At 45.2% G+C, this 19285-nt stretch overlaps 1 protein-coding gene across 1 annotated transcript in view; it reads left to right on the top strand.

The window, feature by feature from the left end:
- The first annotated feature begins 611 nt into the window (after positions 1–611).
- The window catches only part of UBE2V1 (ubiquitin conjugating enzyme E2 V1), a 31569-nt gene continuing 12895 nt past the window's right edge, over positions 612–19285 (top strand). Inside the window, exon 1 of the mRNA XM_045885954.3 lies at positions 612–688. Within this exon, the coding sequence (XP_045741910.1) occupies positions 667–688 (22 nt within the window). The 5' untranslated portion in view covers positions 612–666. The remainder of the gene's footprint in view (positions 689–19285) is intronic.

The raw sequence follows: 19285 nt of genomic DNA, 5'->3' as shown, positions 1-19285 counted from the left end.
ATTTCTTTGTTAACTAGCTCTCTATCTCCAACTGGAATGTAAGCCCGTAAGAGCAGACTTCAGGGATGTATATCCATTCCCAGGAACTAGCACAGCGTGTGACACATAGTAGGTCTTAGTATTTCTTTGGAGGAATAAATGGATTATGAGTGAATGAATGAATGAGTGAATGCTTTCCCTGACACCTTAATGCCCCAAAACAAACCTTCTGGGGCTCAGGAGCATCTGGCGTGGGTTCAAATTCTGACTCAGCCACTTAACAGCTAAGTTTAGATAAATCGCTGAACCGCCCCCCCCCCCGTTTCATTTTTCGCATTAATCCCGACTTGCTAGAGATATTGTGAGGATCCAACTAGATAGGAAAATGGCCGAAGCGAAACATTTTTTTTTAAGCTTTCTTTTCTTCTGTATCCTTCACAATCGCGTCCTCCCAAGTCTGATCAACCTTGGGGAGGGACACGCAGGTTGCTGGGCCCTCCCGCACGCAAATCATGTCTCCTTCCTCCGAAAAGGCAGGAAAAAAATCTTCCCGGCAACGGGTCGCGCGGTCGGCGGAGCGGGCGTCAGCGGCGGCGTCTGCGCACGCGTATGCGCCTGCGCAGAAGGGCCAGGGGACGGGTGGGGGGGGTGAAGAAGGGGCCGGCCTTCCAGCGACAGCGACGCAAGATGGCAGCCACCACGGGCTCGGGTGAGCTGGGGCGCCGGGCCGGCCGGCCAAGGGGGCGCGGGCTTGGGCCGGGGACCGAGGACCCGCAAAGGTCCTTGCAGCGGGACCAGGGCCTCTGCGCTGCATCTGTTCGCTTGGCTCCGCGGTGGCGTCCCGGGCGGCCTGAGTAGGGAGGAGGAGCAGGCGGTGGCCGGAAGCACGGGCGGGGGCCGGAGGGGCCTGTGGGCGGCGCGGCGGGGCCCACAGGCTCCCCTGGGCGGTGTGAGGGCCCCGCTGAGAGGAAGGACTGGGCCTCAAGGCACTGAGGAGGGGCCGGAGCTAGCGAGGGGCGAGCCTGGAGGCACTCCTGAGGAGACCGAGGCTGGGGGCTTGGGGTAGTTCAAGAGGTCTCTTAGGGGATGAGAAGGCTCCCCAAAACGGATGAGAGTTCTTTACTGAGTGCTAGAAGTCCGAGCCAGGGGGGAGCCTCGGGATGTCCGTTTGGCGGGGACTTCAGAGAACCCCTTAGGATGGATGGGAGAAGAAAACGGGATCTCAAGGGGTGACCGAGGATCCTCCATTGGTTAAGGGGACGGCTCCAGCGTTAGTTTGGGGGATGGGGTTAGCTGAAGAAATCTCTATGCTGATTGGAAAGGGGGCGTCTTGGGGTGGCAGTTTTTGGGGAAGGGGATAAGTGAGAAGGGAAAAACGATCTCTTGTATTCCAAAGGGAGATGACCCCGTCATTATCAGGCTTTATTTGAAGAGACATGTTAGGTTTTAGGAGGCAAGATCTGAGTGGGGTGGTGGTGGAAGCTTTCGATATTAGGTAAAGAACAGGTAAATTGGGAGCCCTGAAGGTGTCTGTTTGGGGCGGGAGGGTCAACTGATGGAAGCCGTGCAGTGGGGGAGAGTGGGAAAAAGTCCTGTTTCAGAGATGTTTCTTTTAGAGAAGAAAAATAGCCTCTGTTGGGTGAGGAAAGCATAACCTAGAAGTGTCTTTTAAGGAGCTTGTCACTTCCTAGCATTCCTTTGGATATTGGTAAAAGATATGTGGGTTCAGCTCGGAAGTTCCCCATTGAGTGGATGGGCATGGGGAGAGGAATAAATGAAATGAGAACTCTGGATGACTTTGGGCAGGAAAGCTGAGCAAACCCCCATCTCCAGGATTCAGAAGACGGAATAAGGGAGCTATACTTTGCGGGAGGGGAGTTCCTTCAGTCCCTTGTAGGTTAAGGGAAGCAGCATTTATTTTGAGACTTGATTCCTTGTTCTGCACTCCTAAGATGGGCCAGAGGATCAAATCCTGAAGGGTCTGTTTCAGAGTTAACATTCCACAAATGGGCATCAGGAGATGGACTTAGATGGCCTTCTTGAGGGGGTGGGGTAAAGATTCGCTGGGAGAGGTCCCCCAGAGGGGCTGATAAGGCAAGAGAGATTCTGGAAGTGCAAGTTTTGGGGGAAGACTGAGTGTCCCCCTTATGGTGAGGAGGCTGTACCCTGAGATACCTCACAGTGATGTTGGCCAAGGAAGTCCTCATGGATAGGGTGACAATGGGTGACCTCTGATGAAGGAAGCAAACAGGGCCACCAGCCTGGGTACTGAAATCCTCTGGCTAGTTAAGGCCATAGCATCAGCACTGTTAGGAGAGGCTTGGTGACCTAAAGGGAACAGGGTGAGGGGAGTCTATCTTTGCAGGATGTTGCTCCTGCAGTATCCCAAGGAGCCAGCCTTATCTGTTACAGTGGCAATAGAATTGGCTGTAGGGGATCAGACTAAAGTGACCTATCACAAGCTGCCTTTTATACTTAAAGCAGTGGGGTCCCCCACGAGGGATAGAGGAGACCACACATCCTTTTCCTAGGTTTTGGTCTTAGCTGGAATAGTGCTGAGTCAATTCATTTTTTAAGATACTGCCACAGAAGAGAGAGGCTGAGTCAGGCCAGACTGCTGTGGGAAACTTCTCCCGATAACAGCACCCCTGTCAGGTTGCTTTGAAGTGGGGGGTACAGTGTGCCTGTCACAGCCAGCATTATGGTCATATTGCACATCAGCCCTGTTTGCAGTCACTTGAGTTTGGCTGCCTACAATCTGTTGTAGCAGCTACTTAATTCTAACTTCTTGAAGCCCTGCCAATTGATGAGTGCTTCATAAATGCTAATGTAGTCAGATAAAACGTCATCAGCTGCTGTCTAGTGTCAAGAGCATTTGGCATGGTTCAGGTAACATAGAACGGGCTTTAAGTTGCTCCAAATAGTGGGCTTCCCAAAAGTCCTTTGTCTGTTTATTCAATAGATATTTATTGAAGGCCTGTTATGTCCCATGGCGAATAGTGGACAAGATGGACATAGCCCCTATCCTTGAAGAGCTTCCAGTCTAGTCAGGAGGAAAGCCATTAAAGGAGTAAATAATTAAGCCAATTTCCGACAGCAGTAGTGCTACGAAGGAAATTGTGTGATGTGAGTTAGAGTGTGTGCAGTGGTGATCAGGGAAGGCTTCTCTGAGAAGATGATGGTATTTGAACTGATATAAATGATGGAAGGAGCCAAGCCTGCAGTGTGTATCATAGGCAGGGTGGGTAGGGACAGTGAGTGCAAAGGCCTTGTGGCGGGACCAAGCGTGGTATGTTGAAAGAACAAATTAAAGTCCTTACTGTGCATGAAAGGCTTGTTAAGGAGATGAGTTGGGGAGATACGGCTTTGGATTTTATTCAGTGTGGAGGGAAGCCATCCAAGTGGCTGGTATGAAGTAGGCATTTGGTAAATATTGAATGAATGAGTCTGAAAATGACGGGAATGACGGGGTGCCTGGCTAGCTCAGTTGGTAGAGCATGCGACTCTCAAACTCAGGTTTGTAAGTACAAGCCCCACGTTCGGCATGGAGCCTACTTAAAAAAAAAAGAAAAGAAAAAGAGGGGAATGACAAGATTTGACCTGTGCCCCTATGTAGTGAAGGAGTGCAGATTACTGAGAGTCGAAGCTGAAGGGCCTTAAGTGGGTTAAATCGAAATGAATGTTCAAGCCTCTGCTTTCTAACCCTGAGAAGTCTTTCAGGTTGGTCAGGGGCCCTGAAGCCTTCCTTGGTCAGGTTTAGAACACGCCACTTGATTAATCTGTGCCTCTAGTTGCCAGGAAACAGCTCTGAAGTCCTTGAGTTCCTGTAAAGGGCTGGCCTTCGTTGTTGTTTTGTTTGTTTGTTTGTTTTTTTAATGGTCACCACTGCTTTCAACACTTGGGTGCAACACCTTGCCACCTCCCTTGGTTCTGCAGTGTGTGAATTCTGCATAGATCCTAGAGGGTGGCCTCTGAGAAGCCCACGAGAATCCCTCAGGATGCCGGTGCTGTGACAGGTGACTTCCTCCTGTCTTGGCCAGGATTGCAGGACCTCAAGTCCTTGGTTGCCAGGTCCTTCCTCTCACCCAGCATCCCACAGGCTTTCCTGACGGTTAACCAGAGACCTGAGTGCCAGAAGCATAAGCCCTGGCTGGGCCTGATTTTAAATTTGCGTTCACTGGAGTGGCCTCCTGTACACATTCGGCATATGCAAATTTAACCATATGGGCAGTGGAGGTTAAGTAGTCTTCCATTCCATTCAAGGGTGTTCCCAGAGAGCTGGAGATGGGAGATGAGAACCTGTAGTCTGTGAAGTTGGTCTTGTTCCTGTGTGTCTCACCCTGTGAGTGTCTTGTTGTGCTGATTGTAGCCAGCTGCCTTTTGTACAACGTGGGCCCTCCGTTCCAGAGAACTGCCTCATGTACTTAGTGCTCAGCTGGAACAGTCTGCTCCAGTGATGGAGGTTGGTCCAGTACCACCTATTGCCCTCTTCAAGGATTCCCAAGGTTAATTTTGATGATTATGATTTTCCCCTTTGTGGTAACTTGCAAACCATGCTTTTCACTCCACCACATTCTCTTTCTCCCTCCCCTTCACTCTCACCTGAATTGTAGCTACAATACTTTGATAAAAGTGGAATACAACATGTGAAGTCAGGAATCCTCTGTTAAATTCCGAAAGGCCCAGTGAAGTACAGAGCAGTATATTTGGTGAAGTAAACATTTAACACTCTAAAACACTTTGGAGTTTTCCAGGTAATTTGACTTACCTGTTACGTCATCTCCTCCAACTCTCCACAGCCCAGTGAGCTAACCAGAGGAAGTTTTACTGAGGGAGAAGGGTGGCTGAGTGGTGGCACTCAGACTAGAGCCCAGGGGGTTTGGCTCCGCCTCCCTCTCCAGCCTGCTCCAGTATCTTAGGAAAGAAATGGAAAGGCATGGATTTTTGGCATATGCTCTTCCTAGGTATTGGAGTGTTTAATCACGTGAGAGAAAGGGCTTTAATGAGAGGGATCTGCCAGCTGTAGCAGGGACCCTTTTTATAGCAGTCCAGGCCACTGTTTGTCTCATTCTGGGTAACCTGCTGTCCAGTGACAGTGAAGTCCATTTTTTTTTTTTAAGATTTTATTTATTTATTTGACAGAGACACAGCGAGAGAGGGTACACAAGCAGGGGGAGTGGGAGAGGAAGAAGCAGGCTTCCCGCGGAGCAGGGAGCCTGATGCAGGGCTCCATCCAGGATCCTGGGATCATGACCTGAGCCAAAGGCAGATGCTTAACGACTGCGCCACCCAGGCGCCCAGTGAAGTTCATTTTTAAGGAAGCTCAATACTCGCTGGGCTTGGGGCTTCTCGTGTCATTTACAAAGTAGGGCCTTGTCTTCATTTACATGCAAGTCCTTAAGACTTTTTTTTTTTTTTTTAAGAGGGTGGGGAAGGGCAGAGGGAGAGAAAGAATCCTAAGCAGACTCCACACCCAGCACAGAGCCTGACGTGGGCTTGATCTCACAACCTCGAGATCATGACATGAGCTGAAATCAAGAGTCAGATACCCAGCTGACTGAGCCACCCAGGCACCCCCAGACTTCTTTTTAAAGTGCACTTCTAGGGCCTACTATGTACTAGTCAGTGTATTAAATTGAGTCATATTAAATGATCTTACTCCGCACAGCAGTCCTTCGAGACAGGCATCTGTCGTGAAGGTGAGAAACAGGTGCAGATCCAGTGACTTGTGGAGCTAGGGTGCAGAATAGTTCTGCTCCAGGGCATGTGCTCTTGGCCACATTATCATTCTTCCAGCCCCCAATGCTAGGCATCTCTCCAGCTAGGCATCTCACATTTCTTCAGTCTCTGGCAGGTCTTTTGACATTTCTGACTTGGCCAATTAGTTCTTTCACGGTGGATAGTCAGGGCCCTCGGGTAGGGTCCTTTCCTCACCCTCATATCCACCCATCACAAGTCCAATAGGTATAACCCAACAAGAGGTGCTAAATCCTCTTCTCCATCTCCACTGTTGTCATTCCTGCCGGACCAGAACCATCTCTCGTCTGAAAGACTGCAGAAGCCAGCTTCCAGTTTTACCCTTTTCCAGTTCGTTCTCTAGAGGAAGCACAAGGATCTTTTGCAGACTGAGAACAGAAACTGCCACTCCACTGCAGAAAGCCCTTAGAATGAAATCTCCTTGCACTTTGAATCAAATCATTCTCTTTTCTGGGGCCCAGAAGGCCCTCCGTGGTCTTGGTCCTGCCCGCCCCCTAACCTCACATGGTATCACGCACACCTCTGCTCCTGCTCTAACCCCTTCGGGAATGATCTGCCTCCCGTTTTTCAGGTCTCTGCTCTGCAGAGAGGACATCCCTGACCACCCCATTCAGTATAGTCTTCTCAGTCATTATTACGTCTCTTTTCTGTTCTCTTCTAAAGCGCTCACCTTCTCTGAAGTTTTCTTATTTGCTTTCTTGCATATTTTCTGTGCTTTTCCACGAAGGCAGGATTCTTTCGTGTTCTCCACTGTTATGTCGTAGCACCCTGCTCAGTCCCTAACATAGTTGGTGCTCGGTAAATATTTGTTGACTGTCTCACCTTGATGTAGCCAGATATATAAATTTGACATATTTGGAGAAACAATGTGTCTGATAAGGCAGAAGCAAAAGTGACTCTTCAGCTTTTCAAAAAGGAAAGCTCTTATCCTGATTGGTTGGTATTTCTAGAGGGACTTTAGCTAGACTTAACTCTGTCCTCTCCTTCCCTAACTGTCCTGATACCCACATCTTACTCTTTGTCTCCACCCATCAGAGGAAATCTGATCCTTGTCCTTGGTCACCCTAGTGTCAGAGAAACCCAATGTCTCACATTTTGTCATCAGCTCTTGTTGTCCCATCATCTGGACTGTAAAGACAGATTGCCACTGTTTCTTCCCCTAGATCAGCAGCTCTTAAACTAGTGTCCAGATTCCAGGATTGCTTGTTCAATTGCTGGCCTCCACCCTTAGAGTTCCAGAGTAAGTAGTTCTGTAGTGTGTTCTGGTGTTCTGGGATGGGGCCTGTGAATTTACATTTCTAGTAAGTTCCCATGTGTATGCTGTAGATCTGTGGACCATCCTTGGAGGATGATTGCTGTAGAGGAGAGAACAGTTCTGCTCCTCTGGGCAGGCACAGCCAGACTGCACTTGCCAGTTGCTCAGAAATAAAAGTTACCTGCCCCTGACTTTATATCTGCTTTTCAGGAACATTGAAGCTGGTGCATCACCATCCAGGTCTCCTTATTTTCCAAAAACGGGAGTAGCACCAGACTCCTAGTTTATTGAGTTCACTGTCTTCCTTAAGTGGGCAACCAAACCAGTTTTAACTGGCAACTTTCTTCTCAGGAGAAAACCTCTGAGGCTCAGCCAGGCCAGGGTTTTCCAGGATTGGTGCGCTCTAGTAGCTGCTGCTTTGTAGCCATGACTTTCCCAAAAGGTGTTTTAAAGGGCGTCCCATCCATTTTGTACCACAAATACTTTAATATGTTGCTGTGTTTCGGATTACTGCATTAAATGTTTTACTATGACATGGTATAAAACCCTGTCCGATAGTCATGCCTTTTCAACCTGGTTGTCATATTTTTTCGGTAATATCCTGCAGCTGCTGACTTTTCAGTTTATATTTAGCCAGAAGAAAAACTGGCTGACTTTTGATACTGACACCGATCCAGGAAAAATCTTTCTGGAAAGAATTCTGAAGTAACAGGACAAATATTTTCTTTTAAAAAATCTTGGACTACTGTGATATTTTAGCACCTTGGTGAAGTTATCTTAACATTTTCATAGTTAACTTTTTAATAGTTTATTAAGATTAGCAGGAGTTCATTTTTACATCCTCTGTATTGTCCCTTGAAGCTGCTTCTCCAGCTGCCTTTTGGTGTCAGATTCACACACAAATATTAGGAATCTTAAAATTGAGGTTGATTCAGTGGATTAAAGTGCCATAGGGATTACATTGGAGTATTCGTAAGTTTTTCTGACTTGTTATGTTTCTGTTCTTTGGCATGTGTGGATTTAATTTTTAAATATATTCACTGAAATCTTTTGTTAATATTAATGTATCATGATTTTAAGCTTATGCTTTCCGTTCAGGTGGGATGATGTCCTAACTTGTGACTGATACAAGGTCTATAGGATCTCTGAACTCCACTAATGTATATTTTTTAAAGATTTTATTTTTAATCTCTACACCCAATGTGGGGCTCAAATTTACAACCCCGAGATCAAGAGTCTCACACACTCCACCTACTGAGCCAGCCAGGCACCTGAACTCCACCAATATTTGGATTTGTGTCCCTGTATAGACCCTGAAGTTCTAGCACTAGGATGTAGTCAGGCCATTTGGAGTTAAATGCGCTTGCTTTGTAGGAAATATTGATGTATTAACTTTGTTTTTTTGGGTTTTTTTTTTTATTTGAGAGAGAGAATGAGAAAGAGAGAGCACGAGAGGGGGGAGGGTCAGAGGGAGAAGCAGACTCCCCGCTGAGCAGGGAGCCCGATGCGGGACTCGATCCCGAGACTCCAGGATCATGACCTGAGCCAAAGGCAGTCGCTTAACCAACTGAGCCACCCAGGCGCCCGATGTATTAACTTTGTATACAGTTCCTAAACAGCGTAGAATATCAGTAACATGCTTTCATATATATTTTGTAAAACAAAGGTCATCTTGTAGTGAAGAATCCTTTGGCTTGTGTGATTTGAGTAAAAAACCAGTTTTCCGTCATTTAAAAAAAATGTAGGTTTCTCTAAAAGTCCCTATCATACTTGATTAAAAAAATAAGACTGGTTATCAATTTTTAATGATCTCAAAATAAAAGACATTAGGTTTCTCAGTTACATGGTATCAGCGTTCAGTGTTTTGGCCACAGTAGACCATGTTAAGAGTTTATAGTAGGAAAGGAAGAGCTAGTGCTGTGTCTCCTGTCAGGAAACATTTATTGAGCACCACTGTATGCCAGGTAACACACCACATTCTGGGGAGGCAGGATTGAATGAGTCACAACTCTAGCTCGAGAAGCTTCAAGAGTGAGTCAGACGATAAAAAGGAAAGAAAATAAAATGCAAAGAAAAAGAAAAGGTCCAGCACAGACATTGGGTGAGGGTAAAGGGATGTGGGGGAGGAGCACTCTGAGAAGACCTCTGTAGACTGCGTGGCTTCCAAATTAAGACTTCTACTTCTTCTCAAGATCATTCCGAATTCAGTGTATAACTTTCCTTCAGCTACTTAAAATCCATACTTTGATAATCTTTCTAATATTAAGGCTTTCTTTTAATAGTGCTATGAATGTTTCCATGCTATATTTTCAGAAATAAACCAGAGTTAGAATTTTGTGACATGGAGCATTATTCGTTCTGAAATAGGATCCCTCGCTAACACCCAGCCACCCATTCAGTCAACAAGCATTTGAGCACATACTCTGGCAAAGCAACCCTTGAGGGGTTGAAGATTTAGCAGTGAACAAGAGATGAAGTTTTACTCTCACAGAGCTTATTTATGTTCAGATGGGAGAGACAGTAAACAGCTAATGAATTAGAAATGAATATATTTAAAATGTCAAGTGGTAACCAATGCTGTGAAGAAAAACAAAGCAAGATAAGGGAATGGGAAGTTCAACCTTAGTGAGGAATAAGAGAGCCAGCCTACCAGCCATTCAGAGAATCCCAGGGTGAGGCAGAAAGTGAAGTTGCCAGTTCCTTCAGGAACTGAAAGAAGGTGGGTATGGCTGAAGGAGGACAGGGAGCAAAGGAGTGGGTGGCAGGGAATGCTGGAGACACAGGTGGTGCTCAGGAGGCACCCTAAGGAGTCAGGTGTGTGCTGGGCCAGGAGAGGGCTGGGAGAGTGACAGGAGCGAACTTACTTTAAAAAGCTCACCGTGGAGACTAGACTGTAGGTGTAGGACAGTAGGCTGAGCAACCCGTGGGGATGCTGAGGGAGCACGGACGACAGGGATCACAGTGGACATAGCAAAAATGACCATATTTGGAATATATTTGGAAATGGACTGAGTATGGGGTGTAAGGGAAAGATTTCTCATCTTGACTCCAAGATATTTGGCCAGAGGAATCTGGTAAATGTTTGTGCCATATACTGAGACTGGGGAGTGGGTGGTTTTGGTAGGTTTTTTTTTTTTTTTTTTTTTTTTTGAGGAATACAAGGGAGTTCTGTTTGGAAGTGTTTTAAGTTGGAGAGGCCTCATAGGCCTCTAAACTGAGATGTCAGGGAGGCAGTTAATTGGAAATGTAAATTGTAAAGTCACTACCAGCCTCCTAGGTCTGGGTAAAATCGCTTGGGGATGGGGGAGTAGAATAGACAGAAAAGGGAAGGTGTGCGGACTGTGCCCTGAGGCCAGGCAGTCAATATTTGGAGGTCAGGGAGGGGAGGCCAAGGACCCAGTGAGGTAAGAAGAGAACCTGAGGCTCAGGGAAGCCCCTGGAGTTGCCACTGGAGTTCTGGAGTGGGGGCTGAAATCTGCCCCAGGATTTGGCCTAGAGAGTGCCCCTGGTGCCCCTGGCCAGAGCTGTTTTGATGCGTGACTAGACAGAAAGGCTGATTAGGATAGGTGCAGGTAAGGTGGAGAATGACAGCCAAGGCGTCTAGACAACCCCTTTGAGGTTTTTTTGCTAAGAAGGAACAAAGAAATGAGACGGTAGCTGGAAGGGGTATGGGATCAGGTGAGGGGTTTGGGTTTTTATTTTATGATGGGTGATACAATGTGTTAATGAAAGTGATTTGATAGAAAAATTACTCTGCCAGGTATTACACGCAGTGCTTTATAGGTTTTATCTCATCGATTCTTCCTTGCCCCCCATAGCGTCAGGGAGTGATGGTATCCCTCTTTCGAGGCTCAAGGTAGCTGGTACAGCCACACAGCTAGATTGCTAGGAGACTGTGGAGCCAGGACTTGGTCCCAGATCTTGCTCTTAATCCTCTGTGGAGAGATTATAGAATTTTCTCTAGAGCGCACTCTGATTCTTTTTTGTGGGAGATAACTTAGCCATTGCTCTGATGAGCATTAAAAAATGGAATGGTATGGGGCGCCTGGCTGGCTCAGTCAGTACAGCATGCAACTCTTGATCTTGCAGTTGCAAGTTCAAGCCCTACGTTGGGTGTAGAGATTATTTAAAAATAGAATCTTGGGGCGCCTGGGTGGCTCAGTCGTTAAGCGTCTGCCTTTGGCTCAGGGCATGGTCCCGGGGTCCTGGGATCAAGCCCCACATCGGGCTCCCTGCTCCGCGGGAAGCCTGCTTCTCCCTCTCCCACTCCCCCTGCTTGTGTTCCCTCTCTCGCTGTGTCTCTCTCTGTCAAATAAATAAAGTTTAAAATAAATAAATAAATAAAAATAGAATCTTAAAAAAATAAATACTAGAATGGTAGACCAGGTATCCTCATGATTGTATGTTTGTGACATCTAAAGATCATTATACCATGCAAGGAAGCATGGGTGACCTTGTGCTTTTCTTGGGGGGGGGGGCGGTTACAGAGTGCGCACACAGGAGAGAGAGAGAATCTTAAGCAATCTCCACGTGCACAACGCAGAGCCGGACACAGGGCTGGATCTCAAGACCCTGACATGACCTGAGCTGAAATCAAGAGTCAGGCGCTTAACTGATTGAGCCACCCAGGCGCCTGTGTGCTTATTTTTTATAAAATGGGGTTTGCATACCGTTTTATCCTCTCCCCCTACCTCTAGTTATGGATTTTTCAACAAATACTTATGTAAAGCCTGCTGTGACAAGCCAGTTGTTTTTTGGGGGGTTTTTTTGTTGTTTTTTTTTAAGATTTTATTTATTTATTTGACAGAGAGATAGCGAGAGCAGGAACACAAGCAGGGGGAGTGGGAGAGGGAGAAACAGGCTTCCTGCCGAGCAGGGAGCCCGATGTGGGACTCGATCCCAGGACCCTGGGATCATGACCTGAGCCGAAGGCAGACGCTTAACGACTGAGCCACCCAGGCGCCCAGGCCAGTTGTTTTTATGTCACATTGTAAGAATGGGAACCACTACCGCAGTCATGCAAATTAGTATGTGCTGCCTTAAATCTCTTAACATTCCCTTTTTTTTTTTTGAGATTTTATTTTTTTATTTGACAGAGCACGAGCACACACAAGCAGGGGGAGGTCAGGCAGAGGGAGAGGGAGAAGCAGGCTCCCTGCAGAGCAGGGAGCCTTATGTGGGGCTCGATCCTAGGGCCCTGGGATCATGACCTGAGCTGAAGGCAGACGCTTTACTAACTGAGCCACCCAGGCGCCCCTCTTAACATTCCTTCAGTTTCCCATCTCTTGGCCCCTTGATAAGATGTTCTGCCACAATATTTGCTCTAAGCAAATGCTTCTGGCTTTGCATCCTGAGACGCTGATGGTTGCATACCCCTAACCTGGCCTCTCATCCTTCCCAGCCCACCCTGAACATTACTCAGGAGACTCACCTTATCTCTCGTCCTACTTGGAGCCTTCTGCGGCTCCTGCCTAGTGACCCTGGGGATAAAGTCCTGTCCCTCTTGGTAGCGTGGCCCCACCTCTTTAGCTTTCATCAGATTCATAGGGGTCTAGGACCCTCACAAAGGTTAAGAAACATTGTCCTGTGATAGGTTATATTTCTCTCATCCAGTTTTGATACTGTTCTGTTCTACTGAGCGTTGTATGTGTGTATCTTGTTCTTTTTTTTTTTTTTTAAGATTTTGTTTATTTATTTGACAGAGAGAGATACAGCGAGAGAGGGAACACAAGCAGGGGGAGTGGGAGAGGGAGAAGCAGGTTTCCCGCGGAGCAGGGAGCCCAATGTGGGGCTCGAGCCCAGGACCCTGGGATCATGACCTGAGCCGAAGGCAGATGCTTAACAACTGAGCCACCCAGGCGCCCCTGTATCTTGTTTTCATAGTGAGACTTTATACTCCAGTTGGGAGACTCCTGTTTTTATTTCTTTCATAGCCCCTCAAAGGTCTAGCATGGTATTGGATAAGTGTTGGGTATTATTGCACAGAAAGAAGTTGTGTACGTATATGTTACTGACAAATTTATGTATAGGGAAATTTTGACAAGCAGGTAAAAAGCCTAGCAAACTTTTTTTTTTCTTTTAAAGATTTTACTTATTTATTTGAGAGAGAGAACAAGCAGAAGGAGAGGGAGAAGCAGGCTCCCCGCTGAGCAGGGCGCCGGAAGCAGGGACTCAATCCCAGGATCCTGGGATTACAGCCTGAGCCAAAGGCAGACGCTTAACCGACTCGCTACCCAGCCACCCCCCCAGCAAACTTTTTAAATTGCAGTCCTGAAATGTGTGGACTTTTTGCTTGGAAGTGTGGAGTGAGAGTTTTACACACATTAAACATGGTGTACCCCAGAATGGTGCCTTACGAAATGTGTGGATTTTTTGCTTGGAAGTGTGGAGTGAGCTGAGTTTTATACACATTAAACATGGTGTACCCCAGAATGGTGCCTTACCAAATAGAGTTCAGTAAACCAGTTAACTAGGTGCTAATTAGCCGCTCCTGTGTAAATATCAGAAAAAAACTAAGTGAATCACTCCGTAATTTTATAATTCCCTGACTTCTGCTAGCTGTTATTATTCTCCAAACTCTACTTTTAGTCAGTTTTCGAGTAAAAATAAAAGTCTATGTCTTAGTAAAAATGAATTCAAAGTGACAGTTCCGTTTTAAAGCTATTGAGTTTGTGGGCTTAAACTCTCCAATGTTTAGCTAAATAAAGGTTAACAGAGTATTTAACCACCCAATGCCAGATTAGCACAGTGTTTATCAATCTTTACTTACCCTTTCGACAGAACAAAGGGTTTTAAATACTTTCTGAGCTGAATCTAGGATGTTAGGGATCAAAGAGATTCTTGAGAACAGTTAGGTGTCCCCACATGTACAGTGGTGGTCCATAAGCAGAACTTGACCCACAGATACTTGGTTAGACCAAAGGAGTGACTGTCCCCTTTGAAAAGGACATGTATTCTCCAGCTCACCTCAGTTCTTAACACTCCCTATTTTAAGCCAGACATTAAAGAAAATTTGTAAAGCCATCCTACTCTTCTCACTAATTTTCTTTTGTTCTTTGGAAACTAGTTACCTCATAAGATACGTTATTTATCTCAACACGTGATGATTTGTTGTAGTTAGTTTTAAATGAATTAAATATTTTTTAAATTTCTCAGTTTTGATTTCTGATTTGGCAGATATCAATAGCAGTAACCCACATAGACAAAGACTCTTTGAAGTCTTCAATAATTTTTAAGAGAGTGTAAAGGGGTCTTAAGACCAAAAAACTTGAGAACTGCTGTTCAAATGGAATGAATACTTATTGTAATTAATCAGTATATGGTATAGTTATTCTGATATTTATATATATGTTCCAACTCCCGCTTGGAATATTTTTTGACTACCTAATAGATATTAGCCAATCCTAAGTTTTTGATTTTTGATTTTTGATTTTTTTTATTTTTTTTTTTTTAAAGATTTTATTTACTTATTTGACAGAGACAGAGATAGCGAGAGCAGGAACACAAGCAACAGGAGTGGGAGAGGGAGAGCAAGCTTCCCGCCGAGGAGGGAACCCGATGTGGGACTCAATCCCAGGACCCTGGGATCATGACCTGAGCCGAAGGCAGACGCTTAACGACTGAGCCACCCAGGCGCCCAGTTTTTGATTTTTTTAACTTTTTTTTTTTTTTAAGTAGGCTCCACGCCCAGCGTGGGGCCCAACACAGGGCTTGAACTCACGACCCTGAGATCAAGACCTGAGCTGAGATCAAGTGTTGGATGCCTAACCAGCTGAGCCACCCAGGCGCCCCTTAAACTGTTTCTGAATCCTGTTTTATAGCTTGAATCAAATTGAATGATCCTATAATGTCAGTACTGCAAGAACTGTACGCGGCTTTGTCCTGTGTGGTGCTCTTTGACTGTTCCAAATGCTAACCTAAAATAAGTTGAACTGATTCTTTATTTCTTTGGTTCAGTTGTGTACACGGGCTTTAACTGAATGTCTAATCCAATAGAAATGTCTGTTGGAAGTATAGGATTAAATAATAGGATATTTTTCCCTATTTCACAAGTAGAAATCAAACATCAGAAAAATATAACTTGAGGGGCACCTTGGTGGCTCAGTTGTTAAGCATCTGCCTTCGGCTCAGGTCATGATCCCAGGGTCCTGGGATCGAGCCCCGTGTTGGGCTCCCTGCTCAGTGGGAAACCTGCTTCTCCCTCTCCCACCCCCCCTGCTTGCGTTCCTGCTCTCACTCTCTCTCTGTCAAATAAATAAAAAATCTTAAAAAAAAAAAAAAAAATATATATATATATATATATATATATATATATATAAAACTTGAATTCACTGTTTGAAACTAATACAATGAGCTTGTGATCTTTGGATTAGGATTCCCTAATCAGATCTGGTTGTTAATGAAGAGGTAATATTTCCAGCCACAAAGTTTTGCTAAAGTTTACGAGAGAAATAGTCATATCAGAAATAGTTAATCCAGCCTGATTTAAATACCTGACACAAGAAGGCACATTTTTCATCTTTCCAAAAAGAGCAACTTGAAATAGAGGTCACACACAGAGCTTCCATTCAATAAGGAAGGGCTTAGCTATGGCAGCCGTTGTGCTTTGCCATTGTGCATTTGTCTTAAACAAGTTTTAATAATATTAAAAAACATGGATCACTTAAAATTAGTCACTTAGGGAAAACCATTAAGTGAGATTCCTACTCATATGAGTGAGGCCCTGAGAAGGTAAGGGAGCTTGATGGGTATCTGGGGGAAGAGTGTCCCAGGCAAAGGGAACAGCAAATGTGAAAGCCCAGACATAGGACCTTGTCTTGAGTATAGTTGGCATAGTTCCTAAGTGTTCTGTTTTGCAGATAATGAAATCATGGTAAAAGAAATCAGAAAATTCAGAAAAGGTAGGGGATGGGAATTAAAGAGTACACTTACCATGATGAAAAAAAATAAAATGATTAAAAAAAGAAAATGCAGGAAAGGGGTTGGAATCACCCATAATCCTTGCACCTAGAGATAACCGCTGTTACTGTCTTGGTCTCTAACCTTTTCAACTTTGTTAAGCTTCTTTTAAAATGTCACCTAACATCTGTGTTAGTTTCCTAGGGCTGCTGTAACAGTACCACACGCTGGGTGGCTTACACAACAGGAATTTATTTGCTTACAGCTCTGGAGGCTAGAAGTCCAAGCTCAAGGTGTCAACAGGTTTATTTCTTCTGAAGCCTCTCTCCTTGGCTTGCAGAGGGCTGCCCTCCCCCTGTGTCCTTACACAGTCTTTCTCCATGCACTCGTGCATCCCTGTTGTTTCTTTGTGTGTCTGAATTTCCTCTTACAAGGACACCAGTCAAATTGGATTAGGGCTCATCCTAATGGACTCATTTTATTTTTCATTTATATATATGTGTGTGTGTGTGTGTGTATTGTTTTGTTTTGTTTTGTTTTAGAAAGCATGGGCACGGGGGGGGGGAGGGGGGAGGGTAGAGGGAGAATCCCCAAGCAAGCTCCCCGCCCAGCGAGGAGCCCCACATAGAGCTCGATCTCATGACTCCAAGATCATGACCCCAGCCAAAAGAGTCAAACACTCAACTGACTGAGTCATTCAGGAGCCCCTTTTATTTGTATTTTTTAAAAGATTTTATTTGTGTGTGTGTGTGTGTGTTTAAGTAAACCACCTCCAACATGGAGCTTGAAATCACAACCCCAAGATCAAGAGTCACATGCCCTACCTTCTGGGCCAGCCAGGTGCCCCGATGGACTTATTTTAACTTAATCACCCCTTTAAAGGCCCTATTTCCAAATACTATCATGTTCTGAGGTGCTAGCAGTTAGGGCTTCAACATACGAATTTGCAAGGACACAATTCAGCGTATTACACCATCTGTGATATGTATCAGTCTCTTCTCCATATGATTCTGTGTTCCTTTGGTATTCATTTTTGTTCGTGCAGGCTTACACAGTAAGCAGTAGTCGCAGCAGTAGTTCTACGAGGTGAACCCCCTCCCTGCTCTGCTGCCCAGGCAAATTAGTTAGGATTACTAAGATTCAGATTTAACTCTCTCTGGACAAAAGACATTGTATTGTCTGGCATTTTGCTTGTAACATCACAAACATCCTTTAGTTTTGTGTTTGCTAGAGAACACAATCCAGTATAGCTGAATAATCCAGTTGACTATTTAGATTAAAAATGCCAGTCTTTGGGTGCCTGGGGGGCTCAATCAGTTAAGCGTGTGCCTTCCGCTCAGGTCATGACCCCAGGGCCCTGGGATCGAGTCCCATGTCGGGCTCCCTGCTCAATGGGGAGTCTGCTTCTCCTTCTACCTTTCCCCCCTGCTCTTGCTCTCTCTCTCTCTCAAATAGATAAATAAAATCTTTTTTAAAAATGCCAGTGTTTTACAAATGAGCCATTCAAGTATGCTTTCCAGTTTATTCTGTTTCCTTTAAAGTACTATCTGTGTCATTTACTCTTATCTTCAATCAACCGACTCTTTTGCTTACATTTATGGTAAAAGGAAATTTTTTACCATCATTGTACATGGGAAGTTAGTATAGTATTACTTGCCTTAAATTATTCTTAAAAATGAATACAGAACTATAAAGTGTTCACTTATTGCCACCTAAAATTCTCTAATGTACCACTAGCAACTCCACCCTTCCACTTGCTCAGACAAAAGCCTGGAAGCCAGAGTAGTTGACTCCTCTTCTTTCGTGCTTCTCAGGCAGTCTGGCTGCAAATCTTACCAGTGTATACCTCCCAAATATCTGAAATTGTACTATTTTTCACCACCTTCACTGGTCCAAGCCATATTTTCTTTTGCCAGGATTATTACAATAGGCTGTAGCTCCCTTCACTGGAGTCTGTACACAGCAGTCAGAGGGATCCTATTTAAAAAAGCAAGTCAGATCCCGTCACTCCTCTGTTCACAACTCCACTGTCTTCTCAGGTCAGTAATAGTTGGACTCCTTAACCATCCACTGCTCTTCCATCTCACTGACCCGCTTCTAGCTGAATTGGGATCTTGCTGTTCTTTGACATTCCAGGCAAAGTCTTACCTGAGGGTCTTAGCACTTGCTGTTTCTTCGTTGGAAGACTCTCCCCTCAGCTATGCATAGGTCATGCTCCTTCACATCAGGTCTTTACTCATGACACCTGGTCGCAGTAAGGCTTTCCTTGATCACCCCATTTAAAATTGTAGCTACTCCCCCCTACTCCTCCAGAACTCCACCAGCTGTCATCCTATATAATTCGTATTTTTGTTTTGTGATTATATGTTTCCCATTAGAATGTAAGCTCCACGAGGGCAGGCATTTTTGTTTTGTTCACTGCTTATTCCCCATTGCCTAGAAAAGTTCCCGACCTATAGCAGATGCTCAGGTATTTACTCCAGTTGAATATACAGTAGCAGGAGTCCCACCTTGGGAAACAATGAGATATACTGGGAACACCTCCCAGTCTGGAGTCCCTCCAGTGGGTTTTTCTCCACGGCTACGTGGTAAGTGCTACTCGCCTCAGGGAGTCTGGCCAGTTGGAGGCTCAGCATTCAAGGCAAAAGAGAGCTTATAATTTGTCTGAAATTGAGTTTTTTTTCCAAGAGGTGATTGTTCAAATGCCAGGGAGGGAGTTGGAGGAGGGGAGAGGCAGGTAGGATTGGTTGGGAGCGCATCCCTGGGAGAGTTGCTTGGTGCCCAAGCACAGGAAGAAAATTGCTCTCCCTGCCCTCCCACAGCCTCGTCCCCCACCTGGCCCCAATGCTTCGGTTCTGTTCTGGAAAACACCCAGAAATGGCTCAAGCCTCAATCTGAACTCAGGTATAGTAGCTTGAACCTATGAGATGTGTTTGTGTGATTTCTTCCATGAGCTACTTGCCAGGCTTTGGGATTTTTTGGAAACAAGTAAATCAGAGAATGAGCACCCTCTTTCGGCTTTTTCATAAGAGAGAAACTATGGCTTAAGTAATTGAAAATTTTATCCTTGGCGCCTTCAGTTTTGAGTCTTAGCTGATCAAGAGGATACCATTTTTATTTCATGTGGCCGTGGCGGCTGGCTCTTCCTCCTGAGGTAGTTTGAGTGTCATTCCAACAAATGCACACACCCTTAGCCTCAGAAGTGTGTAATAAGAATGAAACAAAAGCAGTAGCCTCTTCTCTTCCAAGGCACTTACTACTCATGATACCGATATTGGTGGTTTTCATCTGTTATGGACCCAAATTGATCAACATTTTGACACGTAAACTCTTGATGAAGTTTATCAAAGCTGTGGGGCTAGGGTTGGGGGAGGTAGTCTTTCTAGACTTGATTCA

Source organism: Mirounga angustirostris, unplaced genomic scaffold (assembly GCF_029215605.1).
Source record: "Mirounga angustirostris isolate CCGP_5_RB_7025 unplaced genomic scaffold, mMirAng1.0.hap1 SCAF_10, whole genome shotgun sequence".
Classification (NCBI taxonomy): Eukaryota; Metazoa; Chordata; class Mammalia; order Carnivora; family Phocidae; genus Mirounga; species Mirounga angustirostris.
The sequence above is the reverse complement of the archived record's forward strand: the minus strand, read 5'-3'. Positions and strand labels throughout refer to the sequence as shown.